Below are 18,465 nucleotides of genomic sequence, written 5' to 3'. Positions count from 1 at the left end.
TTGATCTTCATGCTTCGTTTTTAGCTAATACCACGAATATATTTTATATTCGAGTTAATATGAAATTATAGTAATGTACCTTGCGACGACGCAAAGCGCGCATGGGGCCCCATGAAAATAATAGCGTAAAAAGCAAGCGTATATAAAGGAAGCCGCATTGTGATGTCACAAACGTGTGCTCTCGGGTGTGTACCGGACTGTAACTTATAATATCCCGAGCGATGGCGAAGCGGTTACGACGCAATGTGACCTTGTGACGTAACGCAGCGGTTGCGTGACGTCGCGAGTGACGTGTATTTAGAAACGTAGAAAAGTTCCTGAAATAAGTTTGGTAAATATTAAATTAGAATATAGGTAAAAATAAAACATGAATATGAATATCAATCGCAAGGCACAATACAAAACTTATTGTAATGGGTTTACACATGCTTATGTAATATACTCATAAACAGTCATATTCTAGTGTAAATACATTAGAACACTAGTTTATAACACTAAATAAAAACATAGTTTACAATTAAATAATACTAACCATAATTAAGTAATAGCAATAGTACTTAACTTCAACTCTTCTAGAAGAAACAAAAATAATTCTGCACTAAGTTTATCCAAACAGTGTAGCGTTATCGCTGCTTCATCACAACTGGCTTGTACAGTTGCAACGTGTTATTAGGACGACGTTTTACATGCCCGGCGAATCAACGAAAAGCGGAAGACGGCTAATCAAAATTAACGCGGTGGTTTAAATTCCTTACTTTTCTCAGACCTATGTATGCCTTATAGCATTGTATAATTGAGCACGTATCTGTTGTGTTTTAAAGCGACTTTTTTCCGCACTTCAGAATCTGTAATCTTTTACATTAGTATTGAACGTTTAGCCCGTATATAAATGAGGTACACTTTTACCCTGGCCACAAATCACTAAACGAAACTACTTTTATTGGAGACCTTGTCTTTGCTAAATCTATGAAACTGTACTAGGAGACTTTATATTTACAAGTTTTGTATTCACACCACAAGCTAGCGTTTGCAAGTTGTATTAAAACAAGGTATTTATAAATTATTCACACACTAGTTGAGAGTTATCATGTCACTGAGTGTCTTGTCCAATTTTTCGCTGATTCCCTTGTATGCCAACTTCTCTGTGTAGAGTTGATCTGCGTGGAAGTGGAAGGGTTAAAACAAATACATGTCGTATATAGTGGATTTTTAAGCACTAATAGACATGAAAGATTACTGATTAGATTGCCAGCATAAGTGGACAACTTTATGCAAGTCATGGGGGTCGTACACGCTATGTATATCACAATCAATCCCGCCAACCAAAACATGGAATTAAATTGGCAGTTTGTTTTGACCAACCGCTTTATAATAACTTTGGTTTTGATCACCTGTGTGATATTCCATAGATTGCTAAAGACAATGTCTTTCTATTCTTAAAAGGTAACTTTAGGCCTATATTATCTCGAAGTCGTAATTTTAGATGCAATTGTGCTATATGAAGCTTACCTTCCAAATAATCGATAGTCTTTTCTAGTTTGTCCACGGTTCGTTCAGCGAATTCAGCTCTGGTCTCAGCCTAAAGTGTAAAAGGTTGGTTAAGTCCTGGTTTTAAGTACCAAGTGCCTACTACAGCCTTGTTTAGAAACCCGTTATTGATAGCTGCTATATAAAGCTTACATAGAGAAATCTATCGTTTTAAATGTGTAGTATAGTTTTCAATCGTTGCGCTAAACTTAAAAGGCCTACAGGTAAATTATGTAGCACCAAGCCTATTGATGTATACAATCTAGGCCTTGCGTATTGTTATTCCGAAGATACTCACATTTTTCAAGTTCTCAGTCAACAGATGAATTTCTTTTTCAAAGTTGTCCTCCTTTTCCGAATTATCAGCTGAAATCTTCTCAAGACTTCGAAGGTTTTCGTTCAGCGATTTAAGTTGATCGTCGGCTTTCTTTACTTTGCTGGTAAAAAGTGTATTTCGTAAAACTCGCTGTACTTTCTAAAGCCCCTCCAACAATGCAGTTAATAAAGCTAACCACAAGGTGTTCTACTCTACTAAAGATTGTGTCGTAACCCGCCTGTATGTATTTTCATTGGCATTCTTCAGACGTTCAATCTGAGACTACGTTATATTTGAAGGGGTTTAGGAGTCATTTAAATATCATTCAATAACAAAACGACACGTTTTATATACTTGACAAAATATTCTTAGCCACTTACGCTTCGTATTCCTCTGCGCGATCCAAAACTCGTTCCAAATCATTTTCAACCATACGGAGTTTTCGTCCAACCTAAAAACGCAGTCGTATAAAATTTTCCGATAGTTTGCTACTCAATTTGATACTTTTATTAAAAAATTAGGTAGGCTAAACGATTAAACGATTAAACTAATAATATTGTATGTGTTTTATGTATGGTAGTTATTTTACCTCTTCGTATTTTCTGTCGGCGTCTTCTGCGATACCCTTTGCGTCACGGAGTTGAATTTCTTGCAATTCCAAAGTTTCTTCGTCTTTGAATGACCTGAAAATTTTAAAAAAAAGAAATTGCAATAACACTTTAGGTAACTTTTTTATTTGTATACAGATTTTTCTTTTATTAACCCGACGCCGCCAGAAGCACCACGTGATTAAACGTAGGTCTTTTTGCGTGCTGGTGTGTATATATAGCAACGAGGCAATAGTTAAACCTCAAAACCTGCAATAATACTTCGACACCGAACATCACATCAACATGATCTTACCTGCCCTCAATAACTTTCCTTCCCCGTTCGCTCTCCTCAGCAGCTTTCTCTGCCACCTCAAGCTTAGCGACAGCTTCATCGAGACGTTCGGTAACTCTCTGCATTTCTTCTTCCAACAACTGCATTCGTCGAGTTTGAGCGTTCACCTCCAATTCGGACTGTAAAAAATGACAAAATTAGACTGTAGCTTTTCAACCTAGGGAGTACTCGCTCTCATCGTTTGGGGCGAACTAGTTCTTTGATACACGTAATTACATTAGTTCGTCAACAAATTTAATTTACTGGTCGCTCTACTGATTTACATAAACGATGCATAGTCGTTTAGAATTGGCCAGTTTGCAACTAATTTCATTCAGTGATTCAAGGCATTAACTTTGGCTCTACAGGGTGTTATAAAAGCCGTGTAGTTATAAATATCGCCTTGCGAGAAAGACTTACATCAGTGGCAACTTTTTCAGCAACGTCAAGTTTTTCAATCGAAAGTCGATGTTGTTCCATCACTTGATCGAGCTCGTCTTCCAAAGAAACGATTTTCTTGGTTATTTGGCTCGTTTCTTCTTCCAACTAAAAGTTAAACGATTAGATTGTGTATCGCATTTTATGAAAAGGTATTTATTATTCGAGGTATAGGCTATTTTGTTTTTAAGTCAAAGCATCTTGTATATGTAACATATACTTTCAGAAAATGAACACCAGAAGTCGTGAAAACATCTTGCTAAATCGTCAATTTTGTATTTACCTCTTTTGCATTGTCCTCCATTTGACGTTTTTCATTTTCCAAGCTGATAGCTTTTTCAATTGCCTCGTCTTTGTCTTTGATAAGACCTTCCATCTTGTGCTTGATTGATTCCATTTTGCAAGTTAGTTGAAGTAATGTGCTGCTGTGGAGGGTAAATCGACTGTGTGTGATGCATAACAAGGCAACTTCGCTCTTATATAGCCAATGTAGAAGTGATAATGCTTGACGTCATCAATTAGGTCATTCTATATAGAGGTGAGGAACAGTTGTGTACACTTTCGATGTTGGAAAGTCGTTTAAACATTTTTACTAACAAGTTGTACTTAAATATTACGTAGGCCTACTATGATGTTTTCTACAGTTTACATATAACCAAACTTGATAATAGTTTCGTATATGCTTTGTTTTTGCTGGTTTGTCTGTTATCCATCCGAACAATCCAGAAGGCTGTCATTCTCCGTGTTAATGACGTAGTAGGCCTGCTGCAAGATTGCTGTAAATAGTTCAAGAAGATAAGCATACATGTACGCCAAGCGTTTTACAGTTTTTCATATTTCAAACACAGAAAGTGTATCCTTACACTTGATAGAAAATTGTCTACATATTTGAAGGTACGGTAGATTAATTAATTCGCAACAAGCCGACCTGCGATTCTTTAATTTAAAGCCAATTATCTCTTAGCCTCAAACGTATAATTGGTAGTGTCAAGCATTTGTAAATATATTATTAAAAAATAAAATACAATTTACTTTTGATTTAAAAAAAATCGAACCGATGTTCCTTGTAATAAAGTTAAACTTTATACAGCATGTCAATAAAAGAGCACAACCCCCACTGTTTTCCCGCCAGTAATGCCGCAGCATGAAATTCGCATATTTGTTATGATTTGCGTTTTACTGTATTTCTAAGTTTTAATGTCGATAAGATTGTATTTACGAACGAAGCAACTTAAACACATACATTTTTTTATAGTCCAAAATGCCAAAGAATCTGTTTAACTATTTCGTGAAATCACCGTCTGCAAAACAGAAGAAACACGAAAATGTGAAAACAGAAAATTGTCCTTCGGTCAAACCGCTCCATGAAAGCAATAAACCGGCAAGCCCGTCTACCACAAATAAAAAAGCCAAATCGTAAGTGCGTTTTCTGAGTTTTGCATATGATTAAATCTAAGTGTGCATAATATATTGCATTTATTTTGGTTTTAATGAAGAGATCTTCCATGTTACCTGACCGCTATAAGCGTATAACTCATTATAAATACTAACCCCCTATGTTAACTTACCTCTAACTTATAATCCTAAACTACCAGTTTCAAATTCTAACACTTTCCACCAGCCTAATATGTAACAAACCAAAACATTCTACATTCGTCCGGCGCCGTGGCGTAGTGGTTAGCGCGCTTGCCTGTAACCATTAGGTAATGGGTTCAAGGCTCGTCGCTGCTACCATTGTGGGCGTATGTGTCCTTGGGCAAGACACTTAACGGCAATTGCTCCAACCCAGTGGTTACTAATGGGTTGTCCAAATTATCAGCCATATACATAAAAAAAATGAAAAAATCCAAAAAAAAATAATCACCCACAAAGTAACATACATGGTAACTCGTAATCTGGCACGAGGTGTTAAACCCGTGTTATAACGACTGTCGTTTTCCGGCCACGCGAGGATAAAGTAAGTTACATTCATTCATTCATTCATTCATTCATTCATTATAGTGCCTTTAATTCATTAAAGATATTGTCTATTATTTTCCCATTCCGTTCATTCACTTCAACTACCCTAACATAACATTGTGGTTCACAGCAAACAGCAACAATCAGAATTTGAGGAAGGTGCTATTGTATGGGCGCAAGTAGAAGGCTATCCATGGTGGCCAGCTATTGTTTGCAAACACCCAGCATTGTTATGTCATACAAAGAAGAAACGTGACATTGTTTCTGAAGTTCACGTTCAATTTTACGAAGACGTTCCTTCCCGTGCGTGGGTGAAAGCTCATCAAGCAAAGAAATATAATGGTTAAAAGTTTTTTTGTTTTGTTAAAGGTTAAAATTAGTAATATGCTTTCGTTTATAATGGTTAGGCCTTTATTTCTTTTCAAATTACTTCATTTGAAAATAAAAGAATTATTTGTTCTTATTCAGCAAAGATGTATTTGATAATGTATCATGTGTATTCAGTTTAACTGAAACCAACTGCTTACAAAATGCTTTCATTCTTCATTGCTACAACAAAATGTACTACAATGCCTATTTATTCAATTTGTGTCTACAAATACCTATTGAACACCTGCTAAACTTGAACGCTTTATTTATAATCCAACTCCCAGGATCCACTACCCCGATGTTTAGAAGTGGTGGTATGTTTCATTCTAATGACCCTGGTGTGATTAAAGCTGTCGCGATTGCAGACAAAGCATTGAATGGTGGGTAAAAAGTAAAAACTACAAAAATGAAATTTCTTTTATTTATGAGAGAAAAAAAAAAACATTTTTACATGGGCCTATATACATGATTTTTATTTCTTTTTTTTACAGCTTCAAATAAGTCAAGCAATATGAACTTTAAGAAGGGTTAGGTTGATATTTTCCATCAAAATTGATTTTGTGAGCTTTATAAATAGCCTAATCTTTCTTGTTTCTTAACCAGACACACGAGAAGAAAGGTTGAAATGTGTTCTTGATATTCCTTCTGATGAAGATGAACAAATGGATGATCATGAAGCTGATGATGAAAATACAGAAAAGGTGAATATTTCATATACGTTTGGTAGAAGTTTTTCACTAAGAATTAATAAAAATAGCTGGAAAATTCACCTGAAAAATAGACAATCAATAAAAGCTGCACTGACTGCAATAAGACCAGGTGTTAATAGGCGATATCCAAATGTGTTGCATTCTATTCTATGTAGGTGAGGTCCCGCAGCGTAGCATGCCTTGAGTCCCAGGATTTAGCACTGGATTGGCCCATTGCCCCAAAATATTTGGCTTTACCATAGCAGCTAAAAATCTTTTAATGTAAACTTGCTAGGATCTGCCTAAGTTTCTACATTTTAATGGGTCAGATCTTACAGCTCCACCGGACCGAAAATTAGGCCAGATTTCACACATTACACCCTAAACTCTAACTACTGGAGTTTATAATGACTTTTGCTTGCATACAAAAACACTCATATTGACTACAATGCTTTTGTGTTTTTCAGGATGCTGGAGGTTCTGATGATGCACGTCATAAGAGTCGTGATAAGAAGAGGAGAAGAATAATGGAGGAATCGGATTTTTCAGATGAAGATGGTGATTTCAAACCTCCTCCGGATGTTGAGGGGGATGAGGAAGATGACGAGAGCAGTGGAGTGGATGAGGTGAGATGAAGCAAATTTTGTTTGTGTTTTTAAACAAAAGTAATTTTCTTTTTTATTCTAATAAGTTTAACACTAAAAATACCGGAAAATATTTTGCAGTTAATTTTTTCCCAAAAATATTTTGCGGTTAATTTTTTTCCGATAATATTTTTCGTTAATTTTTTTATTTAGTGGTATATACTTATGATATTTTGTAGTACTCTTAGCATATAGGGCTACCAAATGAGTAATATTTGCGCTTTGCATCAGCTTATTTTTTAATTGTAAAAAAATTTAAACAAAGCTGATTTTTTGTAGAGTACGTTGTCAGATCAAGAAGAAGAAGAACCGGTTGAAACTGGAAAAAAGCGGAAACGATCTTCTTTACCTGTGAAAACCCCAAGTACACCCCTGACCCCTCGTACCCCTATGACCCCATGTAACCCCATGACCCCACGAACCCCTGCGTCTGTGTCAAAGGAGACAAAATCGAAATTATCGTTATTTCAAGCAGACCCTGATTCTTCAGTGATGGAGGAAAAACAGAAATACCTTCATGAAACGCTCGACTTTCTGCATCCAAGTAAGATAAAGGACACACAAGGGAGAAAACCAGATGACCCACTTTATGATAAATCTTCACTTAAAATTCCGAATGATTTCATGACCAAACTGACCCCTGCAATGCACCAATGGTGGAAATTAAAATCGACAAATTTTAATGTCGTACTTTTCTTCAAGGTAAATTGTGTTTGTTTGTCCAAGAAATATGTGTTTGCATTTTTGTTAACTTGTTTAAGAATAACTTACAAGACATATAATGTTTTAAAACACCTTTTGTAGTACTTTATTTTACATTATTTTTATGGTTAGATTTTAATATTTTCGTTAATGTTTATATACCTTTATTAACAAAGTATCTTCTTTTACAACTTGGTGTTGAAGTTAGCTTTAGTTTAAAAATTTATTATAAAAACATATTTTTCTGATTTATTTTGTTTTTTTCGAACACTTTATTTTAGGTTGGAAAATTCTACGAGCTATACCACATGGATGCAGTGGTCGGTGTGAAAGAACTCGGACTTACTTATATGAAAGGAAATTTTGCTCATTCCGGTTTCCCAGAAGTTGCGTTTGGTCGTTACGCCGACACACTTGTGCAGAAGGGATACACAGTCGCTCGAGTGGAACAAACGGAAACCCCAGAACAAAACCAGCAAAGAATCAGAGGAAAATCGCTTCCGAAACACGAGAAAACTTTAAGAAGAGAAATCTGTCGAGTAACGACTAAAGGTAGATTGTCTGCATTGTATGTTACACTTGTGCTATTTAACTGCCATTTGTTTATTCTATTTATATATATCAACCTACTACTAGACATGTTCTCTATTTTTACATACATTTAAAGATACCATTCTTTTTTTATGGGTGATGTCTTACTGTTTGGCCTACCATAGCCCTGAGATTTAGGTCAAAGTTGTCCCATTACTTAAATACCCATAAGTTACCCATGTCTACTCACCCCCAACTAATTGTATTCCGTTGCACCAGGCACCCAGGTGCACAACATGTGGCAGGGGGGAAGTAAACACCACGAAAGTGACTTTCTCCTCTCCATCTCCGAGCGTGTAGTGAATCGTAACGAAAGTTCCGGCAGTGTTTGTCGAGAATTTGGAGTTTGTTTCATTGATACGACTGTTGGAGTATTTCACCTCGGCCAATTCACTGACGACAGACATTGTTCGAAACTTTGTACAATGTTGGCCCACCATTCCCCATCACAGGTTTAAATATGATTTCTATGCTTGCAGCTTGATATATAAATATGATTTCTATGCTTGTAGCTTGATATATGATATTTATAGCCATTCCACCCATCGGAATTTACATTTGGATTTACCACAAAAAAGTTACTTTAAAGTTATAGGGCAATATTCATATTGTTTTCCATCAGTATTTTCAATACTGTTTAATATTAATGTAATGTATCCTTTGCTAGATGCTTTTAAATTGTTTTAATTACCACAACCTTCAGGTTGATCTAAAATACTTCATGGTCGATATTATTTAAAATTGTTTCCACAGGTTTTGTTCGAGCGTGGCAAACTTTCAAACGAGTTAAACAAAATATTACGAACTGGTTTGTCGTCAATTTTACAAAATCCACTTGTACCTGGTAGTCAGTTTTGGGATGCTCCAAAAACTTTAAAAACTCTTTTGAATGAAAAGTAAGAATACAATAGTTGTTTTGATAAAATATTTGGAAATACATTGTGTATTGCAAGTAAAATAATAAACATTTATTTTTAATATTTTTATTATTTTAAAAAACACTTGAAAAAACGACATTCGTTATAACAGGGATGTTCTGTTTCATACATTTCGTGCCTGAAATGATGAAATGTAATTAAGAAACTGAGTAGTTGTTATGCTTTCATTTTTTTTGCTATTTTTTCAGTTAATTTTCCAAATCTTAAGTTTTGCTTATTCCCATTCAATGAAGTTTTTTTATATTTGCTTTAAATTTTCCAGTTTGCCATATCAATTTTATTTTTATGCAGGTATTTTGTGAAGGAAAATGACAATGTGTGGCCACCCACATTGAAATGTATGTTGTCAGACACTGATGCTTTGGGTCTAAGTCCCAAACTTGGATATGAGTTGGCTCTCAGTGCATTGGGCGCTTGTGTCTATTATCTAAAGAAATGTCTCATTGATTATGAGGTGAACATGAAAGACTATGATTTCAAAACTGTTAAAAAAATGCCTGTTACAATCTTTTTTAATATCTTAAGCCTGTTTTTGATCTAAATTAAAATCAGTTAAATTTTTGTTTTGTATAAGTGTTCTATTTATGAAAAATGCCAGCAGAGATATTATCCCTTGTTTATTACAGCAATAACAACCAATAATTCTATATTAACCACCGTTTAATGAACATTAGGTCTTAATCTTAACATATATTTCTATAATACCAAATGTTACATTGTATCACTTCATAAAATACCTGCCACAAACTTGTATTATTATGTCATAGATCTTATCGATGAGACAATTCCATATTTATAACGCAACGGTAGAGAAGACAGCTGACGTCAAAGTTAAGGACAACTTTGCAACTGGAAATGAGAAAATGATATTGGACAGCGTCACTTTGTCAAATTTGGAAATTATTTATAACAGTAAAGGCGAACGGTATGCCTAATAACTTGTATTACAGATTGCTTCCAAAACCCTTTTTTTCGGGTTTGCAAATTTCCCTTATTAATAATTTCATATAACCATAGGGTGGGGGAAGATTGGACACCTTTTTATTCTATTTTTCGTCCCATTTGGTAGTAAACAAAGAACATTTTAGGAATTATAAAACCGTATCCTTACGACTCCTACAGACCGTTGTTTTAATTGTTTAAAACACGTTCAGCATATTTGGATATTATGTGCTAAAGGTGTCTCGTCTCCCCCTATCCAACTATATTATACCTTTGTATAGGAATATACTAAAAAAAGTATTTTGTAACAGTGAAGGGACATTGTTAGAGCGTTTGGATAACTGCCGAACACCATTTGGGAAACGATTGTTAAAGCAATGGTTGTGTCTTCCACCTTGCAACCCTGATGTAATTAACGACAGACTTGATGCTGTTGGTATGTTGTTTCTATCTTCAAATGGCTGCATTTAGTTCAAGTTCTACCGATCTGTTATATGAGATTGCGTAATAAAAAAGCAAGAAAATAACAGCCAACGCTATTTTTTTAATTAAGTAAAACCTCATTTTGTCTCTTGCTTTGTATATATACAAAGTTCAAAATAATTGTATATATACAAAGTTCAGAAGATAAAAGAAAATATCAATAAAAAGACCAAAAACAGTTAATATTGCACAATTAAACCTTTCTTATAAAAAAATTTTATGTCACAACAACTTGCCAAAAAGCTCATGTAAACTGATGGGGTAATGAGCCAAATTTCCCAAACTCATGAAGGTCATAGAATATGTTTACAGATTTGGTCCAAATTTGCCCCTATGACCATTCCTTTATCCTTAAGATAATTTTTAATTCCTCTTTCTTGACACAGATGACATTATGAGCAACAATGATCTTCTTTCTCCATTGTTTTCCTCCATGAGGAAGATGCCGGACTTGGAGAGGATGCTTTCCAACATCCACTCTTTATCCAAAGGAGCAAGAAAAGAAGATCATCCAGAAAACAGGTGATTGAAAAAATGGAGTAAAAAATAAACATGGGTGTAAGAATGTAACCAGTCTTTAAAACATGTAAGAAAAAAAAACAATGCTTCCAATTACAGTGTATTTCTAAAATAGCTTTTGTGACAAATTATTTTTAAACCAACATTTTGATCTTTTTTTTATAATTGGTAAAAAAAATAAATCGTAAATACTTATATTTAATAATACACCCGTGTTATGTTCTGATTGTAAGCATTTTTTTCCAAGTAATGTTTTTGCATATTATAGTAGTAAATACTTAAATATTTTTAACATAAAACTATCACATAACACTACTAACCTTAAAATACTAGACATTCTGTTTGGTTTTTACTGTAAAATATAAACAGGGCGATATTCTATGAAGAGACAAAATACAGCAAAAAGAAAATTGAAGATTTCATTTCTGTGTTGGATAATTATGAAGCTGCGTTTGTTTCTATCAAGAAAATGCAGGTTAGCTAGTGTATATAGAATGAATGGCGCTTATGGTTAAAGAAAAGTACAAAAATATTTCATAAAACGCGGAACCTTTACACCCCACAAACCCCATAATACAATACCCAGTTAATTAAACAACATTGAAGTTCTAAAAGCTAGGCTTGTCGTTGCTACCATTTTTGGGCGTACGTGTCCTTGGGCAGACACTTAACGGCAATTGCTTCAACCCAGTGGTCAATAACGGTTTGTCCAAATTATCAGCCATACATAAAAAAAATGAAAAAAAGAACAAAAAAAATAAATGAACACCCGTGTTATAACGACTGTCGTTGTCTGGCCACGCGAGGATGAAGTAAGTTACATTCACTCTTTCAAATATAGTTTTTTTTATTTTTGACCATAACAAAATACTACTTTTTTGTTTTTCTTATTGGTTTTTGATTCATGACCTAATAACAGGGTAGTGTTGCCAGCTTTAAATCATCTCTACTGAAAAGTGTTCTTGGTTTAACTAGTGGAATATCTGAGGGAAAGTTCCCAGATCTCGAGGCAACACTGAAGCAATGGAAAAATGCGTTTAATCAGAAGAAAGCAAAAGAAACAGGTACGAATGTCTGATCTGTTTTGATATAGGTATATATGAAGTTTTATTGTTTAGTGTAAATGGTCTTACAAAAGTTAATGTAGAAAAAGTTTTTCAATCTTAACTGTCGTTTTATCCTCACAAAACTTTGCTGTAATTACAAATCATCATAAATAGACACAAAATCAACCAAGCGTCCCATTACCATTTTCAGCTTAGTTTCTTCAAATTTTCTTGTAACCCCCTTTTTAACCCTAGGCAAAATCACCCCAAATGCTGGCACCAACCCAGAATACGACGGAGCTATGGAAGATATTAACCGCATCAATGATGATCTGGAGAGGTATTTGAATGAGCAGAAGAAGAAGTTAACTTGCTCTAGGATCATTTATAAAGGGACAGGGAACAAAAGATACCAACTAGAACTTCCAGCTGATGTTGCATCCAGGTAAAATAAGCTTGACTTTGTAGAAAACTATAAACTGTATTATTTTAACATATTGATGTATCCTGGGAATATGGCAACTGACACAAAAGTTTGAAAATAATTGTATTCCCCAGTTTTGTGACGCTTTTTAACTTAAACTATATTTTACAGAAAACTTCCAAACGATTACGTGATCAGCGGGCAACGAAAAGGATTTAAAAGTTTCCGAACTCCTAAAGTTGATTGTTTGTTGAAAGAAATGGAGGATGCTGAAACAAGGAGAGATACTGCTCAGGTAATTTAATGAATGTCAGTTATTTATGTTGGATTATTTTTTGGTCCAAAGGAGAGAATTCCACTGCTAAAACCATGACGCTAGGTTACTTCTAAGTATTTTAACTATATTGGAATACTTGACAAACCAACTGACAAAATACTGACAACAACTTGTTAACTTTTTAAAAAAAATGTGGATTTTTCAGGCAGACACAATGTCCATTGTATTTCGAGAATTTGACAAAGATTTTGAAATGTGGAACACAGCTGTGTCTTGCCTTGCGTTGCTGGATGTTTTATCGAGTTTTGCTGAGTATAGCAAAGGTAAGCAGAAACAAAGTATTTTTTTTTTCTTGTTTTATCAAATTGTTGTGCTTGTTGGTTGTTACATTTGCTCAACGTCTAAATTTAAAACAAAATACATGTAATGAAAGTCTTATAAAGAAAGAGACACTTTTATTTAATTCCCTAAAATAATTCAAAAGTAAAATACAGTTTAAATTCAGTTTTTTCTCTTCTTTCCCAAAAAGATCCCCTTTTTTTTCTTTTTCTCCAAAAAAGTTATGTTTTCTTTGTTTCTCCACAAAAGAAAACATTTTGTCTTTTTTATTTTATCTTATAAAAAAAATTTAAACACAGGTGACAAAAATGAAATGAGTCGTCCTATAATTCTTCCTCCATCCTCCCAACATCAACCCCTCCTTGAGATCAGATCAGCTCGTCACCCCTGCATCACCAAGATCATCTTCAGTGATGATTTCATCCCTAATGACACGATCCTGGGATGCGGGGATGAGGGAGAGGATCATCCGATGTGTCTCCTCCTCACTGGACCTAACATGGGAGGAAAATCAACTTTAATGAGACAGGTGATTATTTTTACTTTTTTAGGTAATTTTTTAAAAGTTTTCAGGTTAGTTGTGTTAAACTTGTTTTGAAGTTGATTTTCTCTCATAACAGTAATTTTTGATTTAAATATATGATTTCATTTACCGTCTTAATTTTTTATAGGTTTTTACACAGTTTTTGTTTTTTCTGTGATTTTTTTAGAAATGCTGTTGTTTACGTTTTAAATAAAAACATAGACAACAACATAGTCTTAATTCTAAATTCAAACATTAAATACACTCAGGTTGGTTTGGTTGTTATTCTTGCACAACTTGGATGTTACGTTCCTGCTGAGTCTTGCAGGATGACACCATGTGATCGGATATTTACACGACTCGGCGCTTCTGACAGAATAATGACTGGTAGGTTCAAGTTTGTTTTGTGTAACAAATAAAGTAATTTTTTCTCCTTTGTTCTGGATAAGAAAAGGGTATGTTTGCTTAGAAACAAGGATTACATAAGCTGTTAGCATATTCCTTTTGCACACTGTCAGTTTTCTGCAGCAAAGTAATTATGTCATAAGTAAAAACAGGTAACTGTGCGATATATGTATTTTATAAATAAACATGTTTCCAATCGCTAACTAACAAATCTAAACAGTATTACTAATGTGTACTAACTTTAAAAAACATTGTGTAATAGGACAAACATTAGCTTAAAATGCATGCTGAGTATTTTCTGTTTAATTTTAAATTTTGTAACATTCAGGTGAAAGTACGTTCTATGTTGAACTGAGTGAAACATCCAGTATTCTTAAACATGCAACGAAGAATTCCCTTGTATTATTGGATGAGCTGGGTAAATATATGTTTTGAACTTGGTATTTATCCTCAAAAGTGTTATATCGTCATTTAGGTTGGGTATTGCCCATTTTGGTTACAATTTTTTATGGCAAATTTTATTGGTGTGGATTTGTAATGTTTTATCAAAAGTAATGCTTTTTCATTTTTTGGTTAAAGTTATATTTTTGATTAATTTTTTTGAGACAAGGTTGGTTCTTGCAAATTTTCCCATTTTGTTTGACTTTCACATATCACTTTAAGGACACAGCTGTTCAAGCTAGTTGAGAACAATGTATTACATATTTTTCCCTGAAAAGATTTTTACAATTGTATAATTTAAGTTTTTGGTAATGTCATCAGATTTAAGTTAGCATTTATACTGAATTCTATATTCCAGGTCGAGGTACTGCCACTTATGATGGAACATCCATTGCTTACGCTGTGCTTGATAACATTGCCAACCATGTTGGGTGTCGGACAATATTCTCTACTCACTATCACACCCTAGTGGAAGATTTAGCGCACAGTAAACATGTGAAACTGGGGCACATGGTGGGATTATGTGGTTTCTGTATTATGTAAAAATATTTTTAAACCTAGAAGTAACCAAACTTTGTTATGGCTTTTGATTCGACCGTATTATTTCATCATAAACTATCGACTTTTTTCTCAGTCATGCATGGTCGAACACGATGACGTCGATGGTGATGTCGACAAAGAGACATTGACATTCTTGTACAAGTTGGCGGACGGGGCGTGCCCGAAAAGTTATGGCTTCCATGCTGCTTTACTCGCTGATATTCCAGAATCTGTTGTCACAATCGCGCGACGCAAAGCAAAAGAAATGGAGGAAAATAACAAAAACCTTTCTCTGTTCAGGTGACATGTTTAGCTATATACTTTGAGGTAATGTCTGGAAAATTTAAGCGGTATTACCTACCTAACTTATATTAAAATATAAACTGTTTGGTTACTACTGCTAATTTTCTTTTGCATTCTTGGTGAAAAGATTAAGTGGCAAGTATTATAACAAATTAGATAAATATGTGTCATTTTCATTATTATAGTCCAATTTTACCCGCAGGAGTTTATTTTCTCAAACCAACATCAATTCAAGTTTCATTTCATCCAAACAAGAGGAAATAAAATGTTAAGCATACATGAGGTAGATGGATCAATAATCTACTGGTTCTTGGCTTTTTTTCCACAGTTCTACCCAACTGCCATTCTTTGTCATTTAATAAAGTAACAAGCTTTCCAAATTATTCTGAAAAAAGAACCGAAATTTTGTTGAACACATTAAAGTTCTGGGTAGTGTATCAAAGATAGCTCTATGTTAATCAGTTGGCAGTGGACGCAGGTGTTTAGATACTGTTGCTGTCGTATGTCTGGTGCTTAAGAATAGACTTTGGCAATGAATATGTGACGTCCATAGGCTAGGTTTCTGGTGCTCATGAAAAAATGCACCATAGTTATTGGCAAGTGTATTGAAAGAACTTATTCATTGATGCAATTTAATTGGTTAATTTAAACGACTGCAAGAATGAAGAAGCTACAGGTGTGTGAATTAATTTTAACGTAATACGCCTATTAAAAAAAAACACGTTATAAAGAATTTTATTGGGTATAATTCATTTTATTGGCCATAATTCCCTTATTACTTATTTAGTCTTCGTTGTGGCAAAAAGCTCGTTCGATCCGGTTCTCTCTGGCCCCATAGCGCAGTAACCTCCATCAACCTTGTAACTTATTCCAGTAACAAAAGCGGCATCTCTGTAAAAGTGACATAATCTCAAAGAATAGGATTAAGTTGTATCATCAACGGAGCAATGGAAATTTTTATAACACGGGTGTTGTGTTTTATACACCCCGTGCCAGCTTACTATAGAATGCACTCTCGGCCATTTATATAGTAAGGTGGGGCAGATAGGACACATTTTCGTTCTATTTTCTCGTCCCATTTGGTGCACATTTAAAGAATTATAAAACCGTATCCTCACGACTTCCATAGACCGTTGTTAATTGTTTAAAAACCGATCGGGATTGGTAAAATATAAAGGTTATTACCTGCTGCATAGAAACACTATTACTGAAGCTACTTCGCTCGTTTTCCCGACTCTATTCACCATTTGAAATTTATCGACTGAGGATCGCATTGCTTCCATAGTTCCGTCTGGCGATGCTTTTGCCATCTGATCAGAAAATCATACGTGTAAATATCTTCTACACTATTATTTGAAGCACAGTGTTCGTAGCCATTTTGGTTTTGAATAAAACTGAAAACAATCTTCCGCAAAGTTACAGTGGTATAATCTGAACTTGATTCGCGCCGCGATAGGATAAATAAGTGTCGTTTATTCATTTAGTCATTGATTTTTTTTTAATGTACCACGAACTTTTAATATTCGTAGTAGGCCATTCATATAAAGTGTGTAAAACATTCATATATAATTCACCTCTGGGCTCCATATCCACCCAGGACCAACGGAATTTACGCGAATTTCATTTTTCGCTAAATCGAGCGCCATATGCTTCGTCATCGTTTTGATTGCCCCCTTAGTTGCTGCATACGTCCACCTGCAGGGTTGGGCTCTGGTGGCTGTTATGCTGGATATATTGACGATCGCAGAACCTAATTAAGCACTAATTAATAAACACCAGAGCGTTTAATACTGACCCTAACTAGATTCTCACCGTAACACTGCCTATTTCTATGGTATTTATTTTGCAAACGTGTATATAACGCTAAAACGGTTCGCATTTACCTTTCGAAAAAATGACTGCCCTGCAACGGTAAAATCTAGACTTAAAATTTGTTATTTTTAAAAATACACTGGGGTAAATTCTATATAACGAATAAACCGTGGCTGCTGAACCTGTCGTATTGATGCTAATCCCATTTTATAATAAATATTTAAAAAAATGTTTTAAATGTAATACCTTTTACCTGGTGGCATAAATGGTACGCAAGCCTGAACGATATTAGACGTTCCAATTACATTGACGCTAAAGCTTTTTTCGTAATCTTCTTTACGCGCCTCCAAAGCTGTAGAAAAGTTAAAGGTGTTAGTACGTACACACGGCCTATACCTGCAGTCGGGCCAGGCGCAGTCAAATATAACAATATTATTTCTTTACCCTTGGAACCAAAGTAAACAGCATTGTTCACGACCGAATCTATCCTGTTATCGTTGTCCTTCGCCACTTGCTCTGCTACTTTAAAACATTCATCTCGATTTTCGACATCAACTGAATAGAACTTTACTTTGTATCCAAGACCTTTCAAATAAGCTTCAGCGTCTTTTCCAGCAGTCTGGTTAATATCAAGAATAGCAACGCTTGCTCCGTCGCTTGCAAACCTTTCTGCTGAAGCTAAACCTATACCCGATGCACCACCGGCAACCAAAGCAACTTTTCCATCGAATCGACGCTTTGTAAAGGCTTGGTCCAATGGCGGTTGGTTTTTAGCAACAAAGTCGGACTTATCCATGATGTCAACCTATATCTGACGTATAGCAACACTGAGCCCATAAGTATTCAGGTTAATGGTTAAAGCGCGCCCTTAATGTTTGTTCATGGTACACTATAGTTGGATAATCAGACATAGGCTAATGCAATCGCTAATGTAACAGCCCAGCACCTTGGTTTCAAAGTGCCCGGATATTTTTCATTCTTGAACAAGTTACATGTGTAGCATGCGGCAAAACAAATAAAACACAAAAACGTGTACGAGAAACCATTTTTATGTACGTAAAACAACCGTATTCTAAGTTTTACTACCTACCTAAAGTTTCGTGTTGATACAAATCTTACTTTTATAACTGACACTGTGCCGTGGCGTTTTGTAATACGTAAGCTAACTGTTTTCTTTTATGCCGTGCTTAGCGCGCTTCCTCGTTACCATAGGATCGATGGTTCGGGGCAGGAAGCTGCTACCACTGTGGGCGTCACGCTTGTGACTATAAAGCAAGACACACTTCGTAAACGAGCACGGTGTTTTAATTAGCACCC

General features: G+C 34.9%; 3 protein-coding genes across 5 annotated transcripts; 1 reads left to right on the top strand and 2 right to left on the bottom strand.

The window, feature by feature from the left end:
* Positions 1 to 1,021: 1,021 nt before the first annotated feature.
* On the bottom strand, positions 1,022 to 3,647 carry LOC149738768 (tropomyosin-like). Its single transcript, XM_089874406.1, has 8 exons — positions 3,486 to 3,647; positions 3,185 to 3,310; positions 2,747 to 2,904; positions 2,433 to 2,526; positions 2,224 to 2,294; positions 1,826 to 1,964; positions 1,510 to 1,579; positions 1,022 to 1,157 (listed from the first exon to the last, which is right to left on the bottom strand). Exons 1-8 carry the CDS (start codon positions 3,597 to 3,599, stop codon positions 1,072 to 1,074), a joined length of 858 nt encoding a protein of 285 aa, XP_089730532.1. The 5' UTR covers positions 3,600 to 3,647; the 3' UTR covers positions 1,022 to 1,071.
* Positions 3,601 to 15,716, top strand: LOC149738767 (DNA mismatch repair protein Msh6-like). Of its 2 annotated transcripts, none has more exons than XM_089874318.1 (25): positions 3,601 to 3,740; positions 4,458 to 4,618; positions 5,292 to 5,503; positions 5,815 to 5,910; positions 6,134 to 6,231; positions 6,687 to 6,845; positions 7,143 to 7,565; positions 7,847 to 8,117; positions 8,376 to 8,608; positions 8,910 to 9,052; positions 9,386 to 9,548; positions 9,862 to 10,019; positions 10,348 to 10,472; positions 10,906 to 11,041; positions 11,408 to 11,513; positions 11,958 to 12,102; positions 12,340 to 12,529; positions 12,680 to 12,803; positions 12,991 to 13,108; positions 13,424 to 13,653; positions 13,917 to 14,034; positions 14,381 to 14,470; positions 14,852 to 15,006; positions 15,128 to 15,333; positions 15,539 to 15,716. In XM_089874318.1, the coding sequence occupies exons 2-25, from the start codon at positions 4,464 to 4,466 to the stop codon at positions 15,606 to 15,608; spliced, it is 3,924 nt and encodes a 1,307-aa protein (XP_089730444.1). In that variant the 5' UTR covers positions 3,601 to 3,740; positions 4,458 to 4,463; the 3' UTR covers positions 15,609 to 15,716. The 2 variants fall into 2 exon arrangements, with proteins under 2 accessions (XP_089730444.1, XP_089730445.1); XM_089874319.1 differs by lacking the exon at positions 3,601 to 3,740 and adding an exon at positions 3,897 to 4,096.
* LOC149738766 (uncharacterized) lies at positions 15,527 to 18,386 on the bottom strand. Of its 2 annotated transcripts, XM_089874405.1 has the most exons (6): positions 17,593 to 18,386; positions 17,402 to 17,500; positions 16,911 to 17,086; positions 16,522 to 16,646; positions 16,116 to 16,227; positions 15,527 to 15,721 (listed from the first exon to the last, which is right to left on the bottom strand). In XM_089874405.1, exons 1-5 carry the CDS (start codon positions 17,942 to 17,944, stop codon positions 16,116 to 16,118), a joined length of 864 nt encoding a protein of 287 aa, XP_089730531.1. In that variant the 5' UTR covers positions 17,945 to 18,386; the 3' UTR covers positions 15,527 to 15,721. The 2 variants fall into 2 exon arrangements, with proteins under 2 accessions (XP_089730531.1, XP_089730530.1); XM_089874404.1 differs by having other exon boundaries at positions 15,527 to 16,227.
* Between the last annotated feature and the right edge of the window lie 79 nt (positions 18,387 to 18,465).

Source organism: Ciona robusta, chromosome 3 (assembly GCF_009617815.1).
Source record: "Ciona robusta chromosome 3, ASM961781v2".
Lineage (NCBI taxonomy): Eukaryota > Metazoa > Chordata > Ascidiacea > Phlebobranchia > Cionidae > Ciona > Ciona robusta.
This window is presented reverse-complemented; position numbering and strand designations above follow the sequence as displayed.